Consider the following 17,500-nt stretch of genomic DNA (forward strand, 5'->3'; position numbering starts at 1 on the left):
TGTCTGTCTTTGTGTCTCGCTACTTTTTTTTCTTTTTCTTTTCCTTTTTCTTTTATCAAAAATTGATTTCGTTTCAATGATAAAATTTAGCGTTACGAAGGTAGAAAGGGAACAAAGGAAGATTCGATTGTAACCATGATCTCTATAAAATTATGAATATCAGTATATTCAGAAGCGTTTTATGAAAAATCAAATGAACTTTATCGAACCTATTAAATACACGATCCATCGAGTTCTCTCGTTGAATAGAGACAGTAATTAACGTTAATGAAAGCGAAATTCATTTTCACGATTAATCCTTCGAAGGCTTTCACGTTTGAAAAAAAAAGAAAAAGAGAGAAAGAGAGAGAGAGAGAGAGAGAAAAAAGAAGTAGCAAGAGGTAACTAAATTTATAACCTGTAATCGTTGAGCGATAGATTTTCAATCCGGACCATTTGCTTTTTGTCCTTCAGATTTTATATAATAATTTTCGATGATCATCGAGCGAGAATGCGAGCAAGCGAGAGAGAGAGAGAGAGAGAGAGAGAGAGAGAGAGAGAGAGAGAGAGAGAAATAGATAGCTACATATAATATCGATTTGATGTAAATAACACGCAAGAAAGAACGCGAAGTACGATTTTAAAATGGTCGAGAGTGTACTTAATCGTGCGAACAAAAATATATCGTTCAATCCAACTCTTTACCCAAAAATCGATGTAGTTTTTTTTTTAATTTTATTTTTTGCTCTTTTTTCTTTTTCGCTTTTTTTTTTTTTTTATTGTCGCGCCACAACTCCACTCTAAAATTCCGTCATATTTTATGTAAATATCGTCAAAACGTGATAAAGTTTTTCTTTTTTTTTTTTTACGTATACGTTCGCTTATAAACACACTTTGAGTAAAATATTACCGAAATAAAGGCGAAATTCGCATTACGCGTGGACAAAGTCGAAGTCGCAGAAGAATAAAAACGTAAAGGACAAAAAAAAAAAGAAACAAAAAACAAAAAAAAAACAAAAAAAAGAAAAGAAGAAAACAAGATTCGCGCAAGCGTGCATTTGTGCGCTCTCATTAAAATACAAAACAAAAAAATAATGATGATAACGATGATAATAACAATATTAATAATAATACTTACCAAGAGGTTTTGTAGAATCAGATGGAACCACTTCGGTTAACTGAAAAGAAGAAAACATTGGAGTTAGATACAAATTTATCCATTATTCACCATTTCACATTATATATATATATATATATATATATATATATATATATATATATATACCGTGTCCGCGTTAAATCTCAAAAATACGACGCGAAATAGCTAAACGATGTGAAGATAAATTTATACGTCCGATTGAAACCTATATTATCATCTTTACGTTCTCTCTAAAAGCGAAAAGAATTTGTTCAAACGAAAAGAAAAGGAAAGAAAAAAAAAAGAAATAAAAAAAGAAAGAAAAAGAAAAGAAAAGTAAAAAAAGAAGAAACTATATGTATAGAGGGAGACGACGACTCTATCCTTCAACGATAACGATGATCACGCTCGATCCTATTCCAATAACGATCAATGATCGAAGGAAAGCAGAGGAGAAGCATTAACCCAAATTTCCACTTTTACGAGGCTGATTTTACGGATTGTTTTTATCCTCCACTTTTACATTCGACGTCTTCTCTCTTTCTCTCTCTCTCTCTCTCTGTCTCTCAAGAAGAGAGTAGCAAACCTTTGTCACGGTGCCAAGTGGCACGAAAGTCGAGTCCCTCTAACGTGATTCTAAACGTTTTCCACCGATCGATATTATTCCGAACGTTGTTCGTCGAATTATCGGTGACGAGAGCGGCGCGAAAAATGAAATAAGAATAAAAATGAGAAAAAGAGGAAAATAGAAATAGAGAGAGAGAAAGAGAGAGTGTGTGCGCGAGAGAGAGAGAGAGAGAGAGAGAGAGAGAAATAGAGAAAATAAAAATGCGACTAGGTAGAAATATCGAAAATACCGTCTATCGAAAGAAATATTATATAAACGTAAGAACATCTTCTATCGCGCGACGACATCTTCCATTTCCACAAAAGCAAAGTATTGAAACGATGCCAAGTGGCACGAAATGCACGGCCCGCTCTCTCGAAACGTTTCTTCTTCTTCTTCTTCTTCTACTTCTACTTCTACTTCTACTTCTACTTCTTTTTCTTCTTCTTTTACTTCTACGTTTACTTCTATACGTACGTGCATACATAAATACATACGTACATGTACACATGTAAATGTATATAGTAATATATATATATATATTTCGGTATAGTCTCGAAAGAGATTTCGCCTCGAGGGGAAAGAAAAAGGTGCGCGTTACGCGGAATCTTACACCTTTCTTTATTTTATTTTATTTTATTTTATTTCTTCTTTATTTCTTTATTTCTCTTTTTCTCTCTTTTTTTTTCCTTTAACCCGAGATAATATCTAACGTTATCCATATTTCGCGAATCCCTTGACGTTCGAGAATAAGATTTGCTCACCTTTGCCAAAACTGGATTAAAGGTAAACTTTGATTCAAGCTCTTTCCTCGGTGTTTGTGCTATGGCTGTTAATGGTGTCGGTGGAATCGTCATTTCCTGTAAAAAAGAAGGAAAAAACAAAACATTAATTTTCCATTGATAAAATAAACATTTTGTATATTTTCAAATTTTCTTAATAAAATTTATATATCTTCTTTTTCTTTTTTTAATTTTCTTCCAATCTCAAGAGAATGCTCTGGTTTGCAAAGCAAGTAAGTACATAAGAAAGAGAAAGAGAGAGAGAGAGAGAGAGAGAGAGAGAGAGAATACGTGATAGATATCCTCTTCGCGTGCAAGAATACTCGCACTTGTGTGAATAAAAAAAAAAAGAAAGAAAGAAAAAGAAAGAGAGAGAAAAAGTGAGAGAGAGAGAGAGAGAGAGAGAGAAAGCTAGAGAGAGAAAGAAAAGAAGGAATTTACCTATGTACGTGTATATAGAACGAGATAGGAGAGAAGTCGCGAAACTTCGAACAATGCAGCTCAACGTGCATCGGCACGGCGACGCAACGAACGAAACGCATTTCCACAAATGAATCGTCGAGACCGATTCATTGACCCGACGAGACATCCGTCGACAACGGAACAAAGAACGTTGAGACAAAAGCTCTCTCTCTCTCTCTCTCTCTCTCTCTCTCTCTCTCTCTCTCTCTCTCTCTCTCTCTCTCTCTCTCTCTCTCTGTCTCTCTTTCACTCTCGCGTTGAAGTGCTTATTCTTACCGTACAGTAAAGCCCACAAGTGCTTATTTAGAGGGTACTCTCTTTATCACTCTCATTCTCTCTCTCTCTCTCTCTATCTCTCTCTCTCTCTCTCTCTCTCTCACTTACTCACTCACTCACTCGGTCGGTCTTTCTCGAATTTTTTCTATTACTTTTCCGTTCCGAAAATCTTAAGTGCAACGGGAAAGAGTTTCTATCCATTTACAGAAAACAGATATCTTTTATTCAGAGTCCAACCTCGTGGAATAAGCTCGATTTCTTATTCCCTTCTAAATTCCTTTTAAACTCGCGAAAACTCGATCGGTTGGTCGGTCGGTCGGTCGATTGATTGGTTGGTTGGTTCGTTGGTTGGTCGCTGGGGACTCATAGCTGTTTTTACATGATCGAAATTAAAGTCCTCGTTTTCCGCGAACTTGGATTCTCCTTGATCATTGCGAAAGAACGATAGGGAGTTTCGATTCGGTTCTATACGCTTCGTTGAAGATCATCCATCGTATATGATAATAGCTAGAGCTCGAGTAACATCTTATTTCTTATGGAAATTCAACGAATACGAAGTAAAACGCTTAACGATCTATATGTATATATATGTATGTATGTATGTATGTATGTATGTATGTGCGCGCGTATGTGTATACTAGCATCTACATGTATAAACGTATGTAAAAAGTAGGGAACATATATACGTACATATATATGTATGCCACGAACGTGTCATTAAATCTCTATACGTGTATCTATCTGTATTCTACATGTAAATATCTAGGTATATGTATTCGTTACACGTATAAGTATATGTATAAATTGTATGTAAGCAACGATAGGCGTTTCAACGTTAATACGATGCAACGAACGGATAGCGGAGCGTGCGCTTTATCGGCGGGAAACGTCGTAATAAGCGCATATTAGCATGCCCCAGGATCTCCTGGAAAAGCGTGGACATGGAAGTGTAAGATCCGCGAGTACAACGTAAAATGCGGGTTTCGATTTCACGGAACGGACGAGAAGGTACCGCCTACGATTCACGGTAAATGGCGAGAGAGCTACGTATGTATCTACATATATAACTGTGTATGTATACATATCTCTGTGTGTGTGTGTGTGTATGTATGTGTGTGCCGAAGTACGTACATAAATGTACACATATGTACATTCATGCGATCTCTCGAGCAGAAACTATAACGAACGCTGGAACAGTGATGCGAACGGACGTTCCGATATTTTCACAGATCCGAAAGGATGTACGAAATTTTCTGCTTTTTCGAAGTGCATCGCTTTTCCTCTGATGTATTTGTGCAAGTAGAAAAAAAAGAGAGAAAAGAAAAAAATCATGCCATCGGATATTATTTCATTTTTGGAATGTGATAATAATAATAATAATCAGTCAACGGGTTAACATACTTTTATCGTTTAACTAGGTGGTATATCATAAAGATTAGTTGGATATTGATAAAAAAAAAAATAAGAAAAAAAAAGAAACCGAGTGAAAAAATAAATGAATAAATAAAATATAATAACAGCGAATATACGTAAATACATATGTAATGAAAAGAAAAAAGGAAAGGGAAGAAACAGAAAAATTAGAGTGGAAGTTTAATCAATGTGTTTTCTAATCCCCATAAGATAAAAACCGATAGATATCAGATGAATTATGTACTACGATAATAGATATCATAATAAGATATCGTAATAAAAATATGACGAAGAAAAATTTGATTTTTTTACGAACGTAATCCATATATAAGAAAATCTTCACGGTAAGAAAAAAAAAAAAAAAAAAAAAAAAAAAAAAAAAATACGAGAGTCGTGGTATCTTTTACCGAAAGGAACGGCACTCTTAGAAACGAATCTATGAATTTTTCAAAGCTCGACGAATGTATATCCTCGGTCGATCTAGTTTCCGCGTGAAACGTTGGGAGAGAAACGTTGCGAGTATTACACAGAGAGAAAGAGAGACAGAGAGAGACAGAGAGAGAGAGAGAGAGAGAGAGAGAGAGAGAGAGAGCAAGCGATCAGAGTTGATGGTAACTCGGAGAAAGGTTGCACTTGTTCGTTGCACTTGCACGTTGCACTTGCTCTCTTTCTCCCCACTTTTTCCCTCTCTCTCTCTCTCTCTCTCTCTTTCTTTCTGTTTCTCTTTCTCTATCTTCCTTTCAATGTTTCGCTGCGCTCGAAGAACGTCGGTACGTGTATTGTCCGCCTAATGGGCCCGACAGAAAGAGAAACATTTCCGGCGACGAGCTCCCGTAAAGACGACGGATACTTCCGCCTCTTCTCCTTCTTCTTCTTCTTCTTCTCTTTCCTTTTTCTTTTTCACCAGAATGAATTTTCCTTCCCGAAGAAAATTCCCGAGGAATTTGAAGCGAGAAAACTCGAGGACGATGCCGACACTTTGTCCTTCACTTTTTAACGTTTCTCGGAACTATTCTTTTCTCTCTTTTCCTCAACGTACAACGAAAAAGACCATTGCTAACCTTTTCTTCCTTCTATCTCTCTCTCTCTCTTTCTTCTTTATTTAATGCAAGAGTAGAAAGAAAAATGGTTCTTAAGTTAGAACATGGCGTTCGACCTCCTCGAGTAGTCTTAACAAGTAAGACTTTTGATTTCGACGAGTGAGTCAAAATATGATGAGAGAAAAAGTGAAAAAGAGAGAAAGAGAAAGAGAAAGAGAGAAAGAGAGAGAGAGTGAAAGAGGAAGCAGAGTCGTCACGAAAGAATGCGATATTCAGGAGCTGCGCGAGTGGCCGTCGGCGAGCGCAATTAGCAGTCGCATTTACGATGCCTACTGGCGCAACTCTCGTATTTTCCCACGGGCAGAGCCGTGAGAATAATTCATGGGCTTCGTCGCTGTTACTGCTGCTGCTGCTGCTGCTGTTAATACTACTACTACTGCTGCTGCTGTTGCTGCTGCTGCTACTACTACCTCTATTTCGAACGGCAAAAGAGGGAGAAAGAGAGATAGATAGATAAATAGAGAGAGAGAGAGAGAGAGAGAGAGAGAGAGAGAGAGAGAGAGAGAGAGAGAGAAAGAAAGATAGGAGTTACGAACGCAGAACTATACCGACTACCCGGTAGCTTCTAGCATCGCCATAAATTCGCACTGAAAGTGGAAAAGCCTCGACCGGTCAGACGCACGTAGACTTCTCGAGAACCTTGCTAAGGATCCCTCCCTCTCTCTCTCTCTCTCTTTCTCTGTCTTTATCTATCTATACATTTCTCTCTCTTTTTTATCTTGCTCTCTCGCACTCTTTCGTGACGATAAACCTCGGTTGGTCTTCCACGAAGGCAACAGAGACAGGCTTGTAAAAAAGGGCTTTACTATGTTATCGCGAGAAAGAAAATGATCGAAAATAAGCATTGCTTTGGGTATCGTACGTATTTCCTTTAAGGGGGAACGAGTTTTACGACGTAAGACACGGTTGTAACCGATGGTTGTAACTTTCTTCGAGATGTTGCGTTGATTGGGGACTCTCGGCGTTTCATTTCGAACATCCCAGTAACGAGCAACTTTAATTCAACTCAATGTAGGACATATCGATCGATTAAAAATGAAGAAATAGTTATAGAGAAATTATATAGACAAAACAGATACGTATAACTTTTGTTATATTCAAAATGAAACGTTCGAATTTCGGGCGTTGATCGAAGAAAATTTATTCTAGATTTTCTTTAATAATAATATTACCGATTAATACACGTGATCCGAGACAAATCTATAAAATAATTTCAAGAGAAGCGAGATTAGAACGTGCGCTCGCGAGTGCGATTCGAGTGACAATGTCTTCCAAGTCTCTTACGAGAATAACAAGGTCCAGCGAACGAACGACCTTCGTCGCGAACATAAACACCGTCATTACGAGGCGTGACATAAGAAGGCATAAGATGATTAAGCGTTTACGAGGGAAATGTTGTGATCGTTAAAAACGCCACGGTCCGTCAGCTTAACGTGCACGAAATCTGTAATTCTTCTTTTTTTTCTTTTCTTTTCTTTTCTTTTCTCTCTTTTTTTTTTTCTCGGAATTTCGATCGTACAAAATAGACGTAAATGAACGTATTTTAGATATCTTGCGATCGGATCTACGATGAAAATCGAAGAATGTAGATTGATTAGGAAACTAGTCGCGCCTTGAACGTGAAGAAGAAGATACTCGATATCGATGCGATCAAGCAATCGATCGATCGATTGATCGGTTGGTTGGTTGGTCGTTCTATCTATCCATCGAACGATCGAACGAACGATCGTACGAACGAAAGAACGAACGAACGAACGATCGAACGATCGAACGATACCGATGTTAGATTAAAGACTCCTCGTTATAAACTCGATCGTCGAACCGTAACGTCGACACGACGATTCGCGGCATCGAGGATAGAGATTATTCTATAGCAGGAGCATGTTCAACAGGACGCATCGGCGATCAAAGGGCTCGCGTACGGTCGGTCCTATGGGACTCTTTTTATTTTTTATTGTTCTATGACGATATAGTGTGCGTATGTGTCGCTTTGGAACATGGAGAGAAAAAAAATAAAAAGAAAAAAGAAAGAAAAGGAAATAAAAAAAATATTGAAAAAGAAAAATGGAAAAAAGAGTTCGATCAATGAATCACTATGATGAACAACGAAACGATACTCCTGTAGACATATTTATATATACGTACATACATACGTACATTCATACATATATGTATATATATATATAATATTCACGTTATACGTGTATAATCTGCTATCGTTCGCCACAAGCAAAGGCGTCGAAATTATGAAAGTTTCCGCCGACGAAACTACTTTCATCGGTCTCTTCTAAAAATTACTTTCGAGATATCGATTACGTGATCCAACTTGGTTACACACAGATACATATATATAACGCTCGCGCGCGCATATACACACGTATGTATATATAACCAAATGATCTTTCTACGCTGATTACATGGTTTTAGACGACGTACGTTTCTCGAAGAACGTGTTATTTCACGAAAACGGCGAAACTTTGAGCAAGTTTCTATGTAAGTATTCGAGAACGTCGTAAAAAGACCATTACGAGCTCTACATTCGAGTTTTTATTCCTACCAAAACACTCTTCTTCTCTGCATATCGTTGAATAAAGACAAGTATCTACGACAATGTTTCGGTTTCTAATACACCTCTCTCTCTCTTTCTGTTCGAAATGCCGTAGGGTTGACTCGATGGGTGGGGCAGGGGGTAGGGTGCATTATATCGATCGTGTCCAAGTATCCAGACTGCGTGATGTAAACGCAGAGTGAAAATATATTCTTTTCCGTTTTCGATAATCATACTTTTATCGCGAATACTTCGAAACGTTAGCAGTGATTCTCAGTAAAAATGTCAATGATTCGAGTAAAAATTAACATTCCGAACGTTTCACAATTCCATTGAAAATTACATCTACGGATCGTGCCACGAATTAGTTAGAATTTTCTTTCCGTTCGTAGTTTTAATATCGGACTACACTCTTTGAATCTATAATTCAATTCATTTGGATACTGGTTATATGGCATCGTTTAAATCGAAATGAACTTGTTAAAACGATTTGATGTATTCCGTAAAATTGAGAAATACTTTTAATTAATAAGTACGTGTATCAACATTTGTACTTCACGAAAGAAAAATCTACGTATCATTTGCTTACAAATTTATCCTTTCAATTTTCATTAAGAATCATCAGAAACAACCGGATATTTTAAGTAAAATTGTATCTCGCAGGATACAGGATACATACAACGTGGTTAATGATCTCGAACTAACGAGTTTCAAGAGATCAATTTCGACGAATGTACGATGCATATATCTATATATAGATACCGCAATGTTCTCTCTTATCGCGATATATGAAATAATAAAAATTAATATCGCCGAGAGGCTCAACTAAACAGACTTATCGATATTCATTCATCTCGTTATGATTTTTACCCCAACGGAATCCTTCGCCTCTAGGCCAAACTTTCGATCGGTTTCATGGTCATGCCAGGCAGGATTTACGAGCTTTAAATAACTCGAAACGGTTCTATACTTCAAGGATGTGTCCCCTATAAATAGACATAGCCGTGTGACGTTTCAAGATCGTTCCAAGATCGCGGTACATTGTCGTAACGTATTTATCCTTATATACAAATATTTTATCGTTTTTATTATATCTTTGCAAATCCTCGAATTATTATCGAAAAAATTCTTAGAGAGAGAGAGAGAGAGAGAGAGAGAGAGAGAGAGAGAGAGAGAGAGAGAGAGAGAGAGAGAGAAAACAAAAAAAAAAGAAAGAAAGAAATACATAGATTTTCTTACCTTCAGAATATTTTCGACGTCTGCCGAGTTCTCACTTGAGTTGTGCTTAGATACCTGTGAAACAGAAAAAGAAAAAAACTTCATTATTAAAATTCTCGTCAGTGAACAAGGAAAAATCTTTTACGATGAAAGAAGAAAAAAAATAGACGAAGAGAGATAAAGAAAGAGAGAGAGAGAAAGAGAAAGAGAGAAAAAGAGGAAAAAAGAGTGTGGAAATAGTAGATGGAAGAAGAACTTTACGATGAACACACAAACGAGTCAATATTCGCGATGACAATGAAATCAAGAACGAAACGTCCGAGTTGCTCGAACGTCACGACATACCGACTAAAATGACTTCTCCTTCTCTTTCTTTCGCGAAAATCTCGCATTATTCTTCGACGATTTATCACGACTACCTAACGGGTGCATTAATCAACGGTCTCGGGAAGATAATAGCGTGGAGAGAGAAAAGTAGGGAGAAGTGAGAGTGAGAAGGATAGAGAAAGAGAGAGAGAGAGAGAGAAAGAGAGAAGGAAAGAGGAAACGGATAAAAGTAGAGAAACAGAGAGAGAGAGATATTACGAGTAACGTCGAGTAGTCATCCGTACAGAAAGAAGGCTTACAAACAATAGGAAATGCGTGGGCGAAACAGAACGAAAGTGGGGAGAGAGCTGGGAAGGGTAAGGGTGCCTACTTTTAACTTTTAGCCGTAGGACACGATGATGGCGACGCAGAAAAGAAAAAAACAAAAAAAAAGAAGAAAAAGTAGGCGGTGAAAAAGTCGAATAAAAGAGAAATGGAGAAAGTTCGAGCAAGAAGAAACAATGGCGAAGTCAGTTTAACGCCTTTCCAGATCTCAGCTATAGATAATAATATTCAAAATCGATACGAACTTATCAAAACTTTCTGTATCTCTGTCTTTATCTCTCTCTCTCTCTCTCTCTCTTTCTCTCTAGGTTTCTCTGTCTCTCTCTCTCTCTCTCTCTTTCTTTCTCACCATTCGATAAACTCGTTCGGTGAAAGGAAATGAAGTTTTTCGAAAAATCGATCTACGACGAGATTTACGAAACAACATTTCGATTTTGCGGTTACGATAAAGTGCGACGTACATAGACACATACATACATACATACATACATACATACCTACATACATACATATATACATAGATAAACTTTTGGCGGTAACGAGAAAATGAGATGAGTGCAACGTAACGAGATATATCGTTTTCATTATCGGTGTTACGGTACTCATAGAGCGATGGGAGAGAACCTCCATCGTTCTCCCCCTCCTTTCGACTCTATCTTCGTACTCTACTGGAAATTTTGCTCCCTACTCTTATCGTTCCCCTTTTTGGGCGTAATTCCAAACTAATTTAGTGGATGAAAACGAATGGCAAACGAATCGTGATACTCGAGAGTTCGAAAGAGGTGATGGTAGAGAAAGAGTAAGAAGAAAGAAAGGGTGAGAAAAAGAGAGAGAGAGGAACGGAAGAAAAAGATAGACAGTATAGGAGACAGAAAAAGAGAAAAAAAGAGAAAGGGAGAAGGAAAGAAGGAGTAGGAAGTAAAAGGGACAAGCAGAATCAATTTTCTCAGGAAGGAAGAAAGAGTCTGAGGGGATATTAGCTTCGTTGCTTCTCCAAGTCCTAATTGTGTAAGTACACTCAGAAAGAGGGTGAGAAAAAGATAGATAGATAATAGATAGATAGATAGATAGATAGATAGATAGATAGATAGATAGATAGATAGATAGATAGATAGATAGATAGATAGGTAGAGTGAAAGAGAGAGAGAGAGAGAAAGAGAAAAGGGCACCCTCATCATCTAAAGAGATAGATAGACACGTATACTACGTGTACATGTGTGTACAAAGAAACAGAGACGCTCTTCCTGAATAGGAAGGAAGATAGCGTGTAAAAGAGAGAGACGGTCGATCGATAGGCAATCTCAATGAAATTTGCACCTCGAGGAGGCACGCGTAATAGGGCTCGACCAATCCACCTTCACCCTTCCACTCCTTCTCTAACATTCTCACCCTCCAGAAACTCCCACAGGATTTCCATCGAAAAGCAATTCGTTTCCTGTCAACGAACCCGTTGCCACGACGGTTTCGCTGGATATAGATATAAAAACGAGAGAAAGAAAAAAGAGAACAGTAAGAAAAGAGTCGAAGAAGGAAACGGTAATAGCCTCTTTATTATCGTATCTGAGTGATTAATGCCGTAGGTCTTTGATCTTGTGATCGCACGATAACTAAAATGTATCGGTGGGGTGAAGGACGGAAGGGGGATATCGGTGTACAATTAAAAAAAGAAAAAATGCGATATCGCGACGGTAATCAACCGGCGCAATATCGTCCCATGTTAAAATACATATATATATATATATATATGGATATATATATATACACACACATATATATATATTACATCGTGATGTAATCGTAATGTTTTTTTTTGTTTAAAGATTTTTATAACGTCGATCGGTATCCAAATTCTTCCAAATTTCTTCCAACGTTTATAAGTACATTCGAACAATATATTCGAACAGTATATAATAATAACGTCACTGATAGGTTTAAGGTTTGGAGATGGACGACGGAACGGATGAATAAGCATATAGAGCGAAAGTGGTCAAGGTATTAATACAGAATACTTACGTTATCCAAAGGTAACCTTGATAATCTGCTCGCAGCTGTATGAAGTCGATTGGCAGAGTTGCCTATGCTGGATGCATTTCCAGTTAAGATATTCCCAGGCGATTTAACGGGTTGTCCCTTAAGGGGTAGTAAACTGTGATTACGATGATCATTACTACTGTTTCCAGAATGTTTCATGAGCGGCCCGGAATAACCTGTACGGCCGCCATAAGGTGGTTTTCCGTCAACAGGTTTAACGAATGCACCACGTTGATGGCTCGACGACGTAGAGGAAGATGAGGTGGAGGATGTTGAAGAAGTTGTGGAGGACGTCGTCGTGGAAGACGAGGAAATACTCGTCCTCGGGCCACCAGGTTTTTTAAATTCCTGTGGAGACGGAGAACTCCTGGAGCTTGATCCGATCGCGCTAACGCTTGTACGATGCGAGGAGGAAGTAGCAGTAGGTGCAGGACTCGCTGGGACACCCTCGATTCCGATTAATCTCTTTGGTTCATCTAATAGATGTTTCACCAGAGAATAATTACCCAGCTTAGATTGAATTTGCTGGGTAGTACGATCTTGGGTGTCTGGATTCACCTGTGATGAAAAAAAAAAAAAAAAAAAAAAAGAGAGAAAAAAAAATAAAATCGTTAATAAAAAAGTTTCACTTTCGCACCTATCCGAAGTGATATTTACAAAGGCTTGCTTATCATCAAAATTAATACTTGGCATAGGGAAAAGGCATATGTAGAAATAGATGTCAACTATTTCGGTGAATCAAGATCGGACCAACCGGCGTAAAGACTACATTGGGTTAATTTCGCAAAGTCGCGTTCGCGCGCGCGCGCAGAGAGTACAACACAACACACAGCACAACGCACCGTCGTCCTCGTCTTCGTCGCCTAATGATCTCGAGTCAAATTCGAAACTTATCCCGCGGCATTGTGCCGCCGCTGACCGCGACTAACTTTCCACTTTGAAACTGATTAACCGCGCAATTAGGAGGAATTAATGCGGTAAGGAGATACCGCGAGAGGCTATTGTTCCAAGTGTTCACGTGTGTTCCTTGTAATAACGATGCCGTACAATATAACCGGTGTATCTCTACATTACATATATACAACGAAGCATTTTCCCTTTGTCTCTAAGGACAATGAGATCAAACCGTAGCTTAATAAGGAGGCGGAGACGTTCACCCTGTTAGATGAAGCGTAAGCAAGAGCAACAGCGAGAGAGAGAGAGAGAGAGAGAGAGAGAGAGAGAGAGAGAGAGAGAGAGAAGGTATCAATGTGATTAATATACGCCATAAATCTCACGTTCGTTTCTTCGCGCCCAAACAATTTTTTTCTTTATGCCTACTCCATCTCTGTCTTTCTTCTTCGCACAACAATAACTACGTTCTATTTTAGACCATACATTTTTGAGTAGTCTAGTCTAAATCTATATTCTGTCAGATTAATATAAACTAATTAATTAATAAAGAAGTTTGTTACGAATAAATATATATATATATATTTTTTAGGTAATCGTATACGAAAATTAAATATTTCGTTTAACGAAAACGCATAAAACTAATTATAATACAGATTACTTAAAAGGATATCTATATATACAAAGTAATATGGAACGTTTAGAAGAACTCTTGTAACGCGCAATAAGCAACGATAGTAATTAATCGGAGATCTCGTCCTATTGACCTGGAAAAGTCGACTATTCAAGATAAGTTTCGTAAACATGGATTACGTGTTATTATGTTTTGATTATGCGTAGAAGAGATTCGACGTGAAGGATGATCGATTTGTTTGTCGGACGTAAGGGGAAGGAAAATTCGAAGCTCTTTTCTTCCATTAAGGTTTAGGAGGAAAAAGGATGGAGAATATTAAGTACTCGATGAAAGTCTGATTAAACTGCGAGAGAGCGGATGAGTCTCGAGATGACATAAATTCGATGGTCCGATGGATGAGAGAGGTTGCTAAGGGTGAGAGAGTAAAAGAGAGAGAAAGAGAGGTAGATAGAAAATGAAAGAGAGAGAGAGAGAGAGAGAGAGAGAAAGATGGTTAAATGAGCAGGTCAGGGACTTTCCTTCCGGCCTGACGACCTCGCTCAATCTTCCCTCTACGAATCCTTCGCGTCCTCCTTTACCATCCCTCCCACCCCCTCCTTCCTATTTCATCTCCTCGTTTCTTTCACCAAGTCCAAGAGACCAACACATGATCTCGTATTCGTTGTCGACGTCATTACCTTGACAATAAAAGGACTCTTCGGGACGCTCGTAAAGCATCGAAATTATCGTTCGGAGCGAAATATATACATTTATTTATTATTGTAAAATTAGAGTAAACTACACACACACACATATATATATATATGCATATATAAATAAATGTCGGTGTCCTCGTTGTTGTTTACAAATCGTAGAACGCCGTGATCGATATGATTTAATTGTTGATTCGTTTACGCCATCGTGAAAAACGAAAGAGAAGGGAAGGGACAATTCGAGGGAAAATAAACGAGGAGGAAATAATATAAAAGTATTTAACGAATATGATATAATTCATCATCTTTAATATATTTCATTTAAACGTTTCGACTGGAACGTTTTGCGAGAGGCAAGAGGATTAGAACGAGCAACAAGAGATTATCCTGTCTCTATCGGTCGGATTATCGTTCGCAGATAAATCTCACGCCCACACATTGACTTGCGTTGAAATCGTTTCGAACTGGTAAACGAAAGAAAGAAAGAAAGAAAGGGAAGAAAAGAAATAAAGAAATAAAAGTGAGTTCGATGGTCTCTCCCTCCCTCTCTTTCTCTCTTTCTCCTGATACTCGTGCAAAGTAAATATGTATGTATGTGAGTCATCCTTACCAGATGTGCTCTCCTCTCCCATTGAACGACTTTTTACAAAGAATGATAATCGCAAACAACGATATCACAGCGAAATTCCTTAAGAGATTTTCGAAAGCTTCTTAGATATTCTTGTAACAGTAAGTTACAACGTTCTTAACTCTCCGAGGTTTCTCGATCGACTGCCGACGCGAAATAATACAATTTGATCGACGATGAATCAACGTTTGTCTTTGCCTCTATTGTTATCCCACGAAACGAACTAGTTGGAACGTAAACAAGCTTTTTTTTCTTTTACTCTCAACGCGGTTCTTCGAAGCTTATCGACATCGTCGATCATCGCTTTCTGCGTCGTTTATTTTTTTTCCTTCTTCTTCTCTTTCTTTATATATTGCTCTCTCTTTTCTTTCTTTTTTTTCTTTTTTTTTTTTTTTCGTTAATACCTACGTTCAAAAATAAACGTTCAAGAACGTTCGCACCTCGAAAGGAACTTTTACGACGTTGCGATATATATGTATGTATCTATCTGTTTTAACGTTTAAAAATAATATTTTCAGATAATTTTTTTTATTATAATTTAGAATATGATTGTCGTCGTCCATCTCCTCTCTCAAAAAAAAAAGAAGATTTAATAAAAAGACCACGTTTCGTGTTTTCCTTGTACGAAACCTAAGAAAGTACATACGTACGTATGTACAATATATAGATATATAGATATATAGATATATGGATATATACATACATACATACGTACATACATACATACATACATCGATACATAGATACATACATACATACATACATTCATATATACATACATACATACATACATGTTATAAGAGAATAAAAGTAAAATGGAATAAGGTAAGGAAAGGCGTGGCGAGGATGGACTGTCCGGCAGTTGGCAAGCGGTGAAAATTTTCTTCTCAGAAAGGACGCTTCTTCTTTCGTGTCTAACTATATAACACACAAAATTGTGTTTCGTTCGTGACAATAAAGAAACGTTCTCAAAGGGATGCATGTTTTAACCATGCGACTTTCGAGTTTACGAGAAACGTCGTTTAGAAATTAGTCAAATAAGATTTTACTTGAGAAAATGTAATATTTTCACCTTCCTCTCTCTCTCTCTCTCTCTCTCTCTCTCTCTCTCTCTCTCTCTCACTCTCTCTCTCCCTCTCTCTCTCTCTCTCTGTGCCACGTTAATTCTTGTCTACGTTGGAATACTGAAAATGGAAATTTATGATTTCAGGGTTAAGACGACGCGACGTGTTGATTCACTGAAGAACACGTCGGCAAGCAATGCGACGAATTTCGCAGAGAGGAATCCGAAGACGAACGAGATACTCGCTGTTCTCTCTGTGTTCTCTTTTAACTGAATAAAACACATACTCACGGAGAATCACTGTCTGTTTCTCTCTTTCTGTGTCTCTATCTCTCTATCTTTGTCGAAGATAAACTTTTCTCTTGTTACGTGATCTAAGATCACAAGACAGTGAGAGAATCATTTTGACGAAGCTAAATCCTTCCTTTCTCGATTGGTAAGCAACGTCGCTCTCGTTTCGACTGTCTACTCTCTTGGAATTCTAAATATTTATTACGTAAGCCGATCTAACGATAGAAATATCTAGCTATGTATATGGTTATCCATCTACATATGTATGTACATACGTATCAACGTAAGTACGTCAATCGTAACAAAACTTTTTTATCGGAAGGTAAGATCTACGAGAGTTTTCATTTCGTTACCCTCGACCAATCGAATCAAACTGTGATCGATCGGATTAAATGTAGAATATAAGAGTCAAGACTTCGTTCGAATCGACGAGCAAAGAAGATTGTCGAATCTTGGTAGAAACGGTGGTACATCAGTCGTCGTTTCAAGCAAAAGCTCCATGAATCCTTTACGTAGATATTTGCAAGTAATTGTTTGACCGATAAGCGCCTTTAAAGATCGAGTCATAAAGAGTTTTCTCTTTCTCTCTCTTTTTCTCTCTCCCTCTCTTTTTCATTCTTACTCCCTATGCGGCATAAAAGACGTACGGGTACGAGTTTCCCCTTCTCTCACTCTTTCTTCGCTCCATCATTCGCTGCGGCAAAAGCTTGGAAAAACCAGGCCAGCACGTTGGCGTTCGAGTTAAGCTCCTTATTTTCGAAAGAAATTCGACAAAGAGACTCCGAGAGTGTGTCTACCTCCCGATGAAATATTTTTTGCAATGGCCGATCTCCAAAAGGCACAGTTGATGATCGTTTTAAGTGTTTACATTTGAAACGGAAGAAAAAGAAATATACGATCCTCTTTTTAAATTATCTTCAACGTCATATATTATACACGTCGTCGTTACGATCGTCGGACTTTTAAATCGTCACTTTCGTTCTCGTAATTAATTTAAAGTAAGTTTCGTATTTCGTTGGGAACGAAAAGAGAAGGAAAAAAGAAATAGAAATAGAAAGAAGATATTTCTTGTCGAATGTCTCGCTCTTTTCTCAAC

At 37.7% G+C, this 17,500-nt stretch overlaps 1 protein-coding gene across 10 annotated transcripts in view; it reads right to left on the minus strand.

The window, feature by feature from the left end:
* Positions 1 to 17,500, minus strand: part of LOC127063664 (AF4/FMR2 family member 4) — a 153,099-nt gene that overhangs the window by 35,675 nt on the left and 99,924 nt on the right. For 9 of the 10 annotated variants that reach the window (XM_050993663.1, XM_050993665.1, XM_050993664.1 and 6 more), the window contains 4 exons: positions 12,188 to 12,763; positions 9,545 to 9,598; positions 2,489 to 2,584; positions 1,118 to 1,157 (listed from right to left, as the gene is read on the minus strand). In XM_050993663.1, the coding sequence (XP_050849620.1) occupies positions 1,118 to 1,157; positions 2,489 to 2,584; positions 9,545 to 9,598; positions 12,188 to 12,763 (766 nt within the window). The remainder of the gene's footprint in view (positions 1 to 1,117; positions 1,158 to 2,488; positions 2,585 to 9,544; positions 9,599 to 12,187; positions 12,764 to 17,500) is intronic. The other variant, XM_050993673.1, reaches the window with a different exon arrangement.

This window comes from Vespula vulgaris, chromosome 5, assembly GCF_905475345.1.
Source record: "Vespula vulgaris chromosome 5, iyVesVulg1.1, whole genome shotgun sequence".
Lineage (NCBI taxonomy): Eukaryota > Metazoa > Arthropoda > Insecta > Hymenoptera > Vespidae > Vespula > Vespula vulgaris.